General features: G+C 40.7%; 1 protein-coding gene across 1 annotated transcript in view; it reads left to right on the top strand.

Annotated features, from left to right (window-relative positions):
* LOC147112631 (intersectin-2-like) overlaps positions 1–15,394 on the top strand; it is a 237,843-nt gene that overhangs the window by 166,380 nt on the left and 56,069 nt on the right. Inside the window, exons 20-27 of the mRNA XM_085998202.1 lie at positions 2,341–2,485; positions 3,507–3,712; positions 4,322–4,383; positions 6,307–6,473; positions 7,383–7,428; positions 7,905–8,026; positions 9,403–9,499; positions 11,403–11,594. Coding sequence (XP_085854328.1) covers positions 2,341–2,485; positions 3,507–3,712; positions 4,322–4,383; positions 6,307–6,473; positions 7,383–7,428; positions 7,905–8,026; positions 9,403–9,499; positions 11,403–11,594 — 1,037 coding nt within the window. The remainder of the gene's footprint in view (positions 1–2,340; positions 2,486–3,506; positions 3,713–4,321; positions 4,384–6,306; positions 6,474–7,382; positions 7,429–7,904; positions 8,027–9,402; positions 9,500–11,402; positions 11,595–15,394) is intronic.

Here is a 15,394-nt window from a genome sequence, read left to right as displayed (position 1 = left end):
GTGTGAAGCCTTCTTTTCAGAAAGATTCAGATTGAACTTTGCAACCTAGTTTAGTCTAAATATCAGTGCTGCATAATTAATTAGTGTTTTGCTTTGGCGTCCTTTTTGGCTGCTTTACCCTAGATTATCAATTAAATTAATCTAGTGGGTGTGTCCTAACTCCCCATACCTTCAGCAATGTCTATTCCTTCCTTGAGACTATGTATGTCTTTGATAATGTACCCCAGAAAACAAATTGCAAACCCTGTTTGCTCATTTCTTTTAACTACTGAAGTTAACTTGTACTTCATGAGACCTTGCTCCAGGCTGAGAGAGTGGTAGAGAATCACATCAGACCTTGTTTTAAGTGTGAAATATCAAACAACTTTATTTTTAAAAAGGTAACAAGCAAATAATTAACAATCACATAATATATATTTACAGTTGACAACCTTCTGCTTAAGTCCTTAATAGATATAAAATAATAAAACGACTGCAACTCTAAGAATTAATTTTATAAATAGCTTTTGAATGCACACGGTGTATCTCTTCGATAAGGAATATCAAACTGACTGGTAGTGACTGGTTGCTTCCTTGAGATTTCAAGCTATGACCTCTTTTATATTCTGGCGAGGTAACACTGGGTCTTCCTGGATTTGAATATCTGCTGTCTCAAATCCAGAAAGGAACAGTCAATCAAATGCATACTGAATCAATGGGGGTAATTTTAACCCCCCAAAATAGGTGGGTTTGGGTCAGATGGGAAGTTAAAATGTTAAAAATCTGAAACAGGAACCCAACCCGCCTCGGTCCTGCCCACTGCTGGTTTTAACGGAGGCGGGACAAGGGGTGGGCGACCAATCTGCTCTCGGGAGGCAGGTTGGTCGTTGAAACCGCTTTCATTTTATCAGGATTTCTATTTTTAACCCATGTTGGCCAGGTTTCATGGGGCTCGGGAAACCCACCAGGTAAAAGGAGGCGAGAAGGGCCGGATCCATCAGGTAAGTGCCTTTACGGCACTGCTTGTGGGCCAGGAGAAGCAGGCGTGTTTCCTCCAGGCCCAACACGCCAACCCTGTAAACGACCCCACCTCCACGATCTCTCCTCCCCCCCCCCCCCCCCGATCTCCGACTCTCCGCGACCTCCCCCCAACTCTGTCCCAACTCTAACCCCCTGCGATCTCTCCCAACCCCCTGCAATCTCTCCCAACCCCCTGCAATAGCTCCCGACCCTCCCAACCACGCTGTACCCCCAACCCCCTACCCCACCCCGCGATCTCTACCCCCAACAACTACTAAACCTACCTGCTCCTGGGCTGCGGCCTTTGCTGGGGCATTCCTTGCCCAACAGTCAGCCAAGCCTGTCAATCTGGCTGGCTTCTAGACGGAGAATCTGTTTAAAACACAGAGTAAAAATTCCACGGTGTTCGGGGGTCCCAACGATAACTCCTTCCCTGCTCCTAAACCCCGCCCCAGTAAATATCCGGGTCATTGACACTACATTGTTTGAATCAAGCCTGTTACAGACAAAACTTGCCACATTGTATTGGGCTGCGTTTGGTACAAAGTTCTATCTTTTGCTTGCTGTTAAGCTCCATGGAATAGAATTTCCTTGGAGGCTTCCCGGTCTACTGTCATAACTTAAGTGCAAAATCGGTGGAAAGCCGGAAAAATTTTGTAAGCGCCCCTTTCTGTCATTTCTCCAGTGTTTCCGCCAAAGTTATGGCACTTATGTGTTTTGTCCAGGCTTAATGGGACAGCCACTGACCCAGCACTAGACAAAAGACTTCATTTTGTCAGTTATTTATTAGTTTATTAGGACACTGGATAAAAACAAGTAGTCTGAAATCTTTTCTTGCTCAAATGTATTGTTTTTTCTTCTCTTCAGTAGCAAAAAGGTAGTAGATTTGAATAATAAAACTGCAAGAGAGAGCGCATAAACTCTTGCTTAATTGCAATACTGTGCTTTAACTGATATTTCTCATTTTATTCATAATCAAAGATATATATTTGCTAGATGTAATCTTGTTTTAGCAAATACTAACTGACTGGATAACTATAATTTTTCCATCTTCCTATAAAACTGTGTTTACCATTTTGCCATTTAAAAAAGTATTTATAATATTGAAATAACCCAGATACACTATGAAATATTGAAGTGTGCCTTTAGCTACATTGGTGCACAGTGAGTTATGGGAAGGCTAACGTTTATTGCGGATATCTGAGCTGGACTAATAGTTAGGTACCATGTTTATTCTTATGCAAGGTATATTTCCATGCCATGTGAATTATTGTTAAATGCTCTACATTCTCTCGAATGTTGATCTGAAGCAATGAAAATTCTGCCACCTCTTTCCAATAGACCACATGCTCAATGTAAAGTTGGTGATGAAGGGAATTTTCAGCCAAGTCGAGCCTTCTCAGGGATAAGTGGCAGTCCCATTTGGCAGAAATCTGCTTTTACTCCAACTCTTCCTCCTGGTTCTGGGTCACCTGTTTATGATCAGGTAAGTCTGTCCAGTACCTTATTACTATTCTGTGCAAGAGAATGATCTGTTTACTGTGATGTTTGTGTGCACTTAAAATCTGCATAGGCTTCCTATTTACAAATATCCATTAATACTGTGAAATTGGATCTTATGTACTTTTACTCTTACCGACACATTCGAAATGTAACAAGATGGTATAACCCCCAGTGTTACACAGACAGTAAGTAGTAACTCCTTTCAACAATAACAACTTGCATTTATATAGCACATTTAAGATAGGAAAAAGTCCCAAGGTGCTTCACAGGAACGTAATGGGACAAAAATTGACACAGCCAAAGAAGGAGATATTAGGATGGGTGACGAAAAGCTTGGTTAGAGAGATAGGTTTTAAGGAGGCGAGAGGTTTAGGGAGGGAATTCCAGCGCTTGGGGCCTATGCAGCTGAAGGCACGGCCACCAATAGTGAGGTGAAGATGTGGGCGATACACAAGAGGCTAGAGTTGGGGGAGCACAGAGTTCTTGGGGAATTCTAAGGCTGGAGGAGGTTACAGAAGTAGGAAGGGGCGAGGCCCTCTCATGTACTTTGCTCCTCCTAACTCCTAACCCCTACCCCAACCCACCGCTCTGCCTCCCTACTCTCCCACTGCTGTCCCAGGCTTGAATGCCACTTAAATGAGCCTACAGCTACCCTCTTTGCCTCTCTTTGCATTCTCTGATGAGCCCATCGAGACACCACCTGTTGCTGCCATCTTACGAGCAGCTGCCCCATCCTCTCACCAACCTTCCTGCCCAGTGTGCCTGCTGAGGGTTAACCTCACCCACCCACTTCCTTCCTATCCTGCTTACCCATGCGTCCCCGATTGCCCCCTGGGACTACTGGCGCTCAACAATCCCCACTTGTCTCTGCATTCCCTTTGTTTTTTTAAGGTGCACCGTTATATTATACTTACTGTATTATTGTTCCTATGTTCTTAATTTTGTTATATCGGAAAAATTCCACAAAAAAAACAGCTGTCAGAAAAAAAATTCAACTTTTTTAGGTCGAAAATGTAAAAGCTTTTAAAGCACTGGCACTTTGTTCATGGACGGCGAAGAAAGAGAATCATTTGAATTTCTCAAAAGATGACGTCATTGATGTCCTGGAGCAGCAAGATAACTGGTGGTTTGGAGAGGTTCGAGGTGCAAAAGGCTGGTTTCCCAGGTCGTATGTCAAGGTTATCACTGAACGTGCACAGCCATCAGTGGAGTAAGTTTTTACTTGTGTTGATGTCTAGCACTGGCAGGCCAGTTAAACCAGACAGTTGATAATGTGAACTACATATGAAATGTAATAATAAATGTGTACATGTTTTAATGTACTAAAAATTGCATGTCTATGTGCACTTCCTGACAACTATTTCCACTATAAATTCCTATGCCTACATTTATAATGGGAACTGTCTGTAAAACTTGTCAGGCTGTAATTATACAGGAGGGCACAGTTGTCACGCGACTAGTTTAAATAAATAGTTTCCATTATAACTGTGCACATAGGAACCGAGAATGGAAATACAAAAGTAATGAAAGAATGTATGACCTGAAAATGGGTCCGATTTATGTCAACGTGCCCGGTCCAATTATTCCCCACCCTCTAACCCTGTTTCACCTGAAGACTACACTTGGTCATGATTCCCCATGTGCAACACCACAGATGATCAACTAATGTATAATTATTTCTGAACAGCCCTTTTTGAATTATTTTGTAATATATGCCCTTTGCCCGTGAAGTTAATTGTTAAAAATATGTTCAGTTTTGTTTCCTGCCAAATACCAAATTATTTACACTGCTGAACTATGTCAATAACTTTGTCAACAGACCAGAACCTATTTATGCTTCAGTGAACAAGAACTCCAGCCCAGTCTCCCAGCCGGTAGAAGGTAAAACTCCTGTAATAGCTCTTTTGTATGACTCCAAGATTAATTTAACAGAACATTCTGTGCATCAGTATGAATGAAGGTAACTCCCAGCAAAATAAATTTTTCAAAAATGCAGACGTACTTGAAGATGACGCTAGTTTTGCCAACAGTTACTTCCAAATAAGATTATTTTTTCCCAAGGTTAGTGTCACTGGCAGTGCATCCTTTCTTGTTCGCCCTCTCCACTGCAGAGGTGGGAATAGCTCAGTACCATTAGGTGAAGTTTTGTTAATTTTTAAACAAGATATGCTCCCAATGTTTTAGTAACCAGGGAAGGCATAGATGACAGGTTAGTCTGCTGACAGGCTGTATCACGAATACTAAGACTCTGGTTGAAACACAGGATACCTCACATAAGTTCCCAATCTCAGCTGGAGCCTGACATGATACACAGTTCCTTAGAAAAAGAAAGTCTGGAGGAATTGTTTGTAACATTACATAAATATGATCATTTACAGAGCAACTTTGGCAGCCTGACTGTACCAGTGGTGTTTAACTGTATTTGTTATTTAACTCCATTCCCTGACCACCATTTTCATCTCTCTCCCTGGCAACTGTCTGAAGCTGAGCCAGACTGTTGCAACCTTGGTGTTGTATTTGACCCCGAGGTGAGCTTTCAACCACATATCCGCTCCATCACCAAGACTCCTATTTCCACTTCCGTAACATCACCCGACTCCGACCCTGCCTCAGCTCATCTGCTGCTGAAACCCTCATCCATGCCTTTGTTATCTCCAGACTTGACTATTCCAATGCACTCCTGGCTGGCCTCCCATTTTCCACCCTACATAAACTTGTGCTTATCCAAAACTCTGCTGCCTGTATCTTAACTCACACCAAGTCCTGTTCACCCATCACCCCAGTGCTTGCTGACCTACACTGGCTCCTGGTCTGACAGTGCCTCAATTTAAAAATCCTCATCCTTCTTTTCAAATCCCTCCATGGCCTTGCTTCTCACTAGCTCTATAACCTCCTCCAGCCGTACAAGCCTTCGAGACCTCTGCGCTCCTCCAATTCTGGCCTCTTGTGCAGCCCTGATTTTAATCACTCCATCTTGGTGGCTGTGCTTTCAGTTGCCTCGGCCCTAAGCTCTGGAATTCCCTCCCTAAACCTCTCCGCCTCACTACCTGTCTCTTCTCCTTTAAGACGCTCTTTAAAACCTACCTCTTTGACCAAGCTTCTGGTCATCTGTCCTGATATCTCCTTCTGTGCCTGGTGTCAATATTTTGATTGATAATGCTCTTGTTGAGCACCTTGGGATGTTTTGCTACATTGAAGACGCTATATAAATACAAGTTGTTGTTGTTGTTAACTAACTACCTGTGTTGAAGATGGTTTGGCTCAAATAATAATAATGTGATTATACCCTATTTGGTTCCACTGCAGTCTATTTATAAATAGCATATTTAAAGTCTTTAAAGAAATTCAAATGTAAAGTGTTCTACTAAATTGCAGTTCTGGGTTTGTGAGCATTTACTGTCTTGTCAAATTAAAGGTACAATTTCTGGTGGTGGGTGTGCTGAACAGATTATTTCTGCTGTGTCACCCTGGGAGGGACAGGGGGATAGTTATAGAGGAAAGAAAGGGGAAAAGCACTATATCCTGGCAATTGATTAAAGTGGAGGCCTGGGAACAGGTGACTTGCTTGTCCTCGGAGAGAAATATGGATGCATTGTACAAAGGTGACGGAGTGAACAAAATTGTCTCACTGTGGACGGGGGCAGAGAGCAAAGTGTAAGGTTAGGTTGGCTGATTGACAGACTCAAGTCATCCAATCTAGCTGTTTGAAAAGAATATGTGCATGCATTCATTTTTTTTAGTTCAAAGAAATCTAAGCTGTGGCATCCATCCATTGTATTAATAATTTTGCATTTTTTTCATAAGAGTATATTGCACTATATTCATATGAAAGTGCTGAAACCGGAGATTTAACCTTCACTGAGGGTGAGGTGGTTCTGGTCACGAAGAAGGATGGTGAATGGTGGACAGGAGTTATTGACGAGAGAACGGGTGTCTTTCCTTCAAATTACGTCAAACCAAAGGATCTAGATGTAAGTTTACCGCTCTATTATTTGTGTTTCAAAACTGTTTATTATGCAATATTTTCAGTGAGCTGCAGTGTGTTTGCAAAATAAGCTTTCCATTATTTTAGTGAGTTGAAAAACATCACACAACAGATGAGTTTGGGTGAAGAAAAGTTTTTTCAAAAAATGCAGTAGGTTACAAGATCTTAATTGTTTTGCGTGCTCACTCTTTGTAGATTATAGTTGCTAAAGAGGATGCACCCTCTTGTATTTGGCTTCCACCCAAATAGATCTTGCTCCAGGTCAAGCGGGTAGGATAGACAAGCCAGTCTCCTACATCAGCAGTATCATTCCTATTATCTGTCTAGTTGCTAAGTCACTATACAGACGGTAGCACTTATTTTGGAACACAGATTTCACCAAAACTCAATGTCATCAATAAACTTAACATTCTACTTACAACCCATTAATCATGGCTATCATTGAATGTAATTGAGTGCTGTTCCAGGACTGAGTTGCGACGATTTCCACTGGAAAAGACTCCCCAATTACTCTTGAAAACAACATTAAAGTTTAAACTGCTTAATTGTGGTAGTGCTGAGCATTAGGGATGGGGAAAGGGACAATAGAATCATAGAATGGTTACAGCACAGAAGGAGGCCATTCGGCCCATCAAGCCTGTGCCGGAGAGTCATTAGATTGGGAGAATCACACTGGTACATCAATAGATTGGGAGAGTCACACTGGCACGTCCAGTTATAGGGCCATTGCCAGGATCCTTGGAGCAGGCAATGTCCTCATTTTCTTCAGCGACAGGGCATCAGACCAAGCAGCAGGAGAAGAAGAGAGAGAGGAAAGTTGCAAAAAAAAGGAAGTCCAAAATATCCCCATAGAAAGAAAATTCTGTTTAATTCTAACTGCTGTTTCTTTGGTCAGGGATCAAGTAGTTCGGGAAGAGCAGGAACGTTAAACAAGAAACCAGGTACTTCTGGCGTGTATTTGTTCTGCAAAATTGTGCTGATGTTTAAGAATATGAAAAAGATTGCTAACTATCACTTAAGTCCTCATTATTGAAGTTTGGTTAGGTACTTGTTATTTTTTTGATGTCTTAACACATTATTTGGAAATATTAAAGTTGTGCTTAGCATGTATAGTTTTTGTGGTTTAATAAAAATTGATTTTCCTAGGAGAAATATTTTTTTGTTTAAATTACTCTTCCACCATCTGTCTATATAAAGACCATGATTTTATTGGTGGTGGCACCTTTGTCATTGATTTGTGCAGTACTGCACAGTTAGAAATATTTTCCACCTATGATGAACTGAAGTATGCAATGTCAAAACTGCTGTCATTAAATAGAAGTTTTGAAGATTTTGTTCTAGATTGTTAATTTAGGCAGTTTGACTATAATGGTCTCTTGGAGGCTTGCATTGTAACTGGTTGAATATTTTCTTACAGAGATTGCTCAGGTAACCTCAGCGTACGCTACGACAGGTACTGAGCAACTCAGCCTCGTCCCAGGGCAGTTGATACTTATTTTGAAGAAAAATGCCTCTGGATGGTGGCAGGGTGAGTTACAGGTAAGCATTTTAATAATGTCAGCACTTCGACAATAAGCATTGATAAGCACAAAAAAATGTCAGTTGCCATTATTGCAAGGTCAGTGGGTTACTGTAGCAAGGAGAAATTAAAACAATGAAGGTGCAATTGTGGTAGTTTTCTTCTGTAACTTCTGTCTTACCAAGCTATAAATAAAGTATTCCTAATTTGTGAAAAAATCAAAAGGGCGACTGGTGGAAATGCCTCCAGGGAAACAGAATCGGATACTGGGACTCCCCATTTGGAGACATGTTTTTCAAGTGAGTCAAGGCGAGTGTATGGCCATCATATACTGTCTGATACTATCCCTGCATTCCTTTAGGCTGATTTATTTTTGAATTGGGCAGTTGTTAAAACATTTTTTAAAATTCTGCGCATGTGCAATTTAAACACCTGCTTCGTAATGACTGTTGTGAACAGGGGCTCTGTGGGTAATTGAGTCGAGTGTGCGTCCATGACACTTCCTGCTCCTATCTTCTATGTTTCTATGTTTCAGTCGTTGCACTTTTTTTCGAGAAAGAAAGATAGTTACTAAACTATGAGGCCAGGCATAAGGGAAATAACATTCATGGGGTATCAACAAACTAAACTGAAGGATTTATGAATAACACATGGATTTCACAGTGGAACAGCAAATATGGAACATGTGTTCATTAAAAAAAAAAAGGTGAAAAATGAAGGGGTCTAGTGTGTGATTATTGACCACTTACTCTGTGTAACTCATTGCTAAAGCCACATTTAGAATGTGAAGTGGAATTTTTGGCCATCTACCCTCTGAGGGATATTTACAGGCTAGATGACTTTTCTGGTTCCATACCTTTTGTTTTTGTCTCCTTGTGTCACTAAACCACATTGTGCCAGTCAGTCAACTATTTAGTTCCAGTGCTAAAAGTCCAAGTTGGTGAATATCGTGATATTCTCTTTAGTTTAGTTCATTTTTGGCTTGTGTATACTAATGCCGTTGCCTGGATAGCTGCAGCCATGGTGCATGTGCACTCCATTTAGATGGGCAAACAATACTCTCATAACCAGGGGAAAGTCATGTATCTTCCAGGATGATAGTATAAAGGAAAGTTGCACAGGTAAATGGGTTTGTAATTGAAGTGGTTTGAGTCTTTGGCTCCTACTGGAAGATTGTAAGTTTCACTCTCAAGGGTGCCCAGCACTTGTACTGCCTTGGCTGACTTTGTTATTTCAGGCTCCTGAATGGAGCACCATCTAATGGAAAGGAAAGGAACTGCAGCAAAATAAGGGTGACATTAAACTGCAGCATATTGCCTGAGACACTCAGCATATTGAGAAATGTCTTTCATTCCATTACTTGTTTTCATATTTTTTTGTTCTGTTTCACTTGTAGGCCAGAGGTAAAAAGCGTCAAAAAGGATGGTTTCCTGCTAGCCATGTCAAACTGCTTGGGCAAAGCAGTGGAAAATCCACTCCTGCTCCAACTCCAGGTGAGCAGAATAATTTTTCTAATGTCTCAGTGTGTGGCTTTTGTTTTCTTAATGGTCTAAGACCCTGGATGTGAAAAACAGTGCTTCATCCCAATGAGGGTATACATCCACTTTAGATCTTTTAAAAGTGTTAACTCATTCTCAGGCCTGTTGAGTTTCTGTTTTTGAGAAAGAAAGAATTTGCATTTATTTAGCACCTTTCACATCCTCGGGATGTCTCTCATTGTTTTCCTGCCAGTGATGTACTTTGACGTGTAGTCACTGTTGTAATCCTAGAATGATACAGCACAGAAAGAGTCCATTCTCCCCTCATGCCTGTGCCGGCTCTTTGAAAGAGCAATCCAGTTAGTCCTTGCTCTTCCCGCATAGCTCTGGAAATTTTTCCCTTCAAGTATTTATCCAATTACTTTTTGAAAGTTACCATTGAATCTGCTTCCACCACCCTTCCAGACAGTGCATTCCAGATCACAACAACTCATTGCGTATATTTTTGTTCCTCATGTCGCCTCTGGTTCTTTTACCAATTATCTTAAATCTGTGTCCTCTGGTTATTGACCCTTCTGCCACTGGAAACAGTTTCTCCTTATTTATTCTATCAAAACACTTCATGATTTTGAATGCCTCTATTAAATCTCCCCTGCTGGCACAGACACGATTGGTCAGATGGTCTCCGTCTGTGCCGTAGATTTCTATGACTTCTATGATCAACCTTCTCTGCTCTAAGGAGAACAACCCCAGCTTCCCTAGTCTCCCCACATAACTGAAGTCTTTCATCCCTGATACCATGCTAGTAAATCTCCTCTGCACCTTCTCTAAGGCCTTGACATCCTTCCTAAAATGTGGTGCCCAGAATGCAGGAAACACAGCAGCCAATTTTCACACAGCAAGCTCCCACAAACAGCAATGAGATAGTGACCAGATAATTTTTTTTAATGATGTTGGTTGAGGGATAAATATTGGACACTGGCAGAACTCCCTGCTCTTGTTCAAAATAGTGTCATGGGATCTTTTACGTCCACGTGCAGACAGGGCCTCAGTTTAACATCTCATCTGAAAGATGGTACCTCCAATAGTGCAGCATTCTCTCAGTACTGTACTGGAGTGTCAGCCTGGATTTTGTGCATAAGTCTCTGGAATGGGATTTTAACCCACAACCTCTGACTTGGGCAAGAGTACTACCACTGAGTCACAGCTGACACTATTATTCTTAAGTCAGCTTACTTGTGCTAATATGGTAGCATTCAGCTATATGCTGTCCTTTTCATTATATATTTTTTTAAAACTTGTTCTCGGGATCCTGGCAATGCTGGCAAGGTGTCGCTGGAAAGATCAGCATTTTTTGCCCATCCCTTGTTGCCCCCTTATTTCCAGATTTTTTTTAACCGGCAAGATGGGATTTTAATTCTAATCATCTGGATCAATAGTCCAATAACATAACCACTACACTATCCATCCCTAATTGCCTTCAGAAGATGGTGGTGGGCCTTCTCTTTGAACTGCTACGGCCCTTGTCATGGTGTTAGGGAGGGAATTCCAGGTTATTAACCTAGCAATAGGGTGAGCAGTAGGGTTAGCCACTTTAATTCTATGCATATGTTATGTAGAAAGACTGCTAAAGGTATTGAATAAATAATTTTTTAATTTGGGAATCTAATTATGATTTTACATTGTGCCTTATAGATATTTGATTATATGAATTGTGGATGCAAAAACCTTCTGCAAATCTTATTTATGTTTCTAACTCTTAGGCTCTGATAGTCCTTTGCAATTTTGTTTGTTTTTTTGCCTTTTTTTAGGTCTGATTTCTCTCCACAAGTGCGCAGTTATATATACACACAGACACACACTCTCTCTCTAACGCACTCATTCACTTGATTTCAAAAGGTTTCTTTCTTTCCCATAGTCTGTCAGGTCATAGCAATATATGACTACACTGCCGTGAACGAAGATGAACTCAGTTTCTCGAAAGCGCAGCTCATTAATGTGCTAAACAAGGATGATCCCGATTGGTGGCAGGGAGAGTTGAATGGAATGAATGGCTTATTCCCTTCCAATTATGTCAAGATAACCACAGACTCCGATCCAAGTCAGCAGTGTAAGTAATGAAAAACTATTCAAATATTATCCTTAAAACAGAGTTGAGACAGACACTGGAAGAATACATTTTAAATACTTTGCTGTAATACAAAAGCAAAATACTGCGGATGCTGGAAATCTGAAATAAAAACAGAAAATGCTGGAAATTCTCAGCTGGTCAGGCAACATCTGTGGAGAGAGAAACAGAGTTAACTTTTCAGGTCGGTGACCTTTCGTCAGAACAGGAAAAAGTTAGAGATGTAACAGGTTTTAAGCAAGTACAGAGGCAGGGAAAGAGGGGAGGGGAGGATAGGGTGGAAGGCAGGAGAGATTAAATGACAAAGGCGTGATGGTGCAAGGCGAAAGAAGATGGTAATGGGACAAGTAAAGAAACAAAAGATGGGTCTAGAGGAGGTGTAAATGGGAATATCAGAATCATCAGCAACAGCTGCCGTCTGGAAAAAATGGGGGCAGAGGTTATTATCTGAAATTGTTAAACTCAATTTTGAGTCCGGAAGGCTATAAAGTGCCTGACCTGCTGAGTATTTCCAGCATTTTCTGCTTTTATATTAAATATTTTGCTAATCAATTGCGACTGTTTTCTGGTAGAGTTGGATCAGGGGTAAAAGGCCATTGTGGCGACATGAAGTGAAATATAGTTATTACATCTGTCACAAATTTAACCTAATGAGCAAGTGTTATTGGCCTTTTTAAAAAAAAAAAAAAAAAAAAAAAAAAAAATTGCTAGCTGGTATTGTAATTGTTGGCGTATCTTTACTTGTGAAGCTCACAACATTGCATTCAACATACAGCACCAAGGTTCAGTTTTCATACTGTTGGCCTGTGGCCTACCTGTCTTTGAAGCCAAGATAAAAAGAAAAAATTGCACTGGAAATTTAAAATAAAAACAAGACATTGGAAGTACACAGCAGGCCCATCAGCAATTGTAAACAGGAAATCTGATTGATGATCAGTGGTGCAAATGAAAGCAAAACGTACAGGTGCTATTTATAGACATTGGCAAAATTTAATGGTCACGAATAAAACGTATTCAGGTCCTTGTATCGTTGAAAAATGGTACATTTCTGCTGACATTCTTCCAGCAAAATCTAGAATGACGCAATTAATAGTAATCAGAAACTAAAGGACATGAAGCTGCAATAAAAAAATACTAACCCATTACAAATGGAAAATACATCCAAAGAAGGATCAATAAGGTTACAATAGAGGTAAATAAACTAATCCTGATTATAGACCCCTCGCCAACAAGTGATCAGTCTGAATCAGTTCAATATGAATAAGGGTGATTTGAGGCTGATGCTTGATCACAAGTATTCAATGAACTGTCCGGTTCACCTATGTTGACGGGCTGTTCTAGAGAGTTTAATTTTGCAGGCAATAATTTCATTTTCCAATATCAGTCTTTGTAATCTGTATTGATAAAATTAGTTTAAATTCATGTGGGGGTCAACATAAAATTCACTTTATTTTAATCCCCTCTGATGGCCCAATGTCATCACCTGGTGTATTACTAAAGCATACAGACCAGAAATCCTTGCTTCGAGTCCACAGTCTGTGCTGAGGCAGCTTAGCTGGGCAACAGTTGGAGTATCACCATTAACCTCAGCACTCTGAACTAGGGAAAGGAAAAATCAGCATGGATTCCTGTTCCTGATCACTATCCAGTTACTTCTGTCAATATGGATATTGGGTGAGAATGGGATCTGACTCCAGTGTGGTCCCGTACTTGATTTGAGTAGCCTCACTTGTCTTGCACACAGTACTCATGAAGCCATACCACAGCAATAGTCAGTGACTTCAGAAGAAAATTTAGCAAGGGGAACTCCACTTACCTGTGTTTCAGAAATATATGACTTTAAAAATTAGCTTTTTAAATTTTGATTTATTGATTAGGTATGTCCCCTTCCAGTTCACACCTCCTCTGAAGTCATCCAGACTCAAGGGAGTATGGCTAATGTGATTGAAAGGTAATCACTTCTGACGCAATCAAACGGGTATCATGGTCAGGCCCGAATTCCAGCCTTCGCTGTCTTTCCATCACTACGTACCTGCTGAAGAAGTCTGATTGCCATTTTATTTTGCCCCACAAATTTTAGAGAGGATATTTTTTATCCTGGCTGCTGCATACTGTTCCCATGTGTGAGAAGGCCGCCCAGCCCGCTCCCAGGCTGTTGTCAAGCCTCAGTTAACCATCACTGTGATTTGCTTGTTTTTTTTAATCCAATAAAAGATGGGAAATGGGTAACTTTTAAAATAGAGATTTCACAAATTAAAGTAGCAGATTTTACCTAATAATAATCATGTCTACCAAGATGAACTAACAACTTGACTAGGAACAGGAGTAGCCCATTCAGCCCCTTGAGCCTGTTCTGCCATTCACTTAGATCATGACCGATCTGTATCTTAACTCTGTTTACCCGCCTTGGTTCCATAACCCTTCACACCCTTGCCTAACAAAAATCTATCAATCTCAGTTTTGAAATTTTCAGTTGACCTAGTCTCAACAGCTTTTTGAGGGAAGAGTGTTCCAGATTTCCACTCCCCTTTGTGTGAAGAATTGCTCCCTGACTCTTTGTTCCATTTCTCTGCTGCAGTTAGTGTCGATTAACAAAATGCTTAAGTCCATTTCCAACTAGACATGTCAGCTATCATCCCCGTGTTTTTTAAATTTTTTTATCAATATTATACTTTTCCTTCAGTAGCTCGGTTGGTAAACACACTACCTGGTGCAGTACTGAACCATACAGACCAGGAGGCTCCCAGATTTAATACCTGATTTGTGCTGAGTTAGTTGATCTTGGTTGGAGTGGCAATAGGGATGCTACAATTGACCAAAATGCTTCTGGGTTAGGGAAGGGGGAAAAAAAACGTCTGAGCGCCTACTCCTTGTTGCTATCGAGTGACTCCTCCTGGAAAGTGCATGTGCTTGGACTTCGAGCGAGGACAGGATTGAGCTCATTTGTGATGCTGCCCCGTGGCCCCCCCCCCCACCATTGAGTAGCCTGCTGACACTCACTGTCGAGGCTCACGACGAAGAATGGTCAGTTGGGTGAAGAATCAACTGGCTTCTAGCACTCAGAAACCATACCCCAAACAAGAATCAAGGCCTTTAGGAGAGCAGGAGGAAATAACAATATCCCAGTATAGTTCAAACCTTGCAGGAGACAAAGGGAGAAAATAGAGAAAAAATATCATAACTCCTGGTTCCATTAAAACATTATTGTTTTGGCAAAAGCACTGTACATCAGATTAATGCAATGTCTTGGTCTGCTAAAAAGGACTCACAGCTGATAAGATAGAAGATAAAGCTTGTTTTGGTCTTGAGCTGTACCATTCCATTCATCATTTCAGCATTAGACATGGTCTGTAAAAGTGGCTTAAAGCACATCATGAAAAACCATCTGATGTTGAACCATTTTATAACTGGATTATGTAATTTTATACCGGTGTCTTCCTTAAAAAATAATATTTGAAACTTATGGAAACATCTAAATGTATAAAATTTTAAGATGATTTTGCCATGGTCATCATTCCTTAATTGTTGAATTTTTGCTCTTAACTCTTCTGCTTTCTGGCACAAAACTGTATACATCTTTGAAATTTCATTTATTGTCCATAGTTACTGTGTCTTTCATTCTGTACCTCTACCTCTTCATCTGTAGATGTGTTCTGTTTTCTTATTTTTGTTTCCTCATTTTTTTTTTTAGGACCGTATTGTTGCCTTCTTCTCAAAGTCAGAGTATGAAAGCCCTCAAAGAGACCCACTATCCCCAGTTTCACTGCAAGGTGGACGCTGGG

Source organism: Somniosus microcephalus, chromosome 9 (assembly GCF_052327205.1).
Source record: "Somniosus microcephalus isolate GS21.2 chromosome 9, FLI_Smic_1.0, whole genome shotgun sequence".
Classification (NCBI taxonomy): Eukaryota; Metazoa; Chordata; class Chondrichthyes; order Squaliformes; family Somniosidae; genus Somniosus; species Somniosus microcephalus.
The sequence above is the reverse complement of the archived record's forward strand: the minus strand, read 5'-3'. Positions and strand labels throughout refer to the sequence as shown.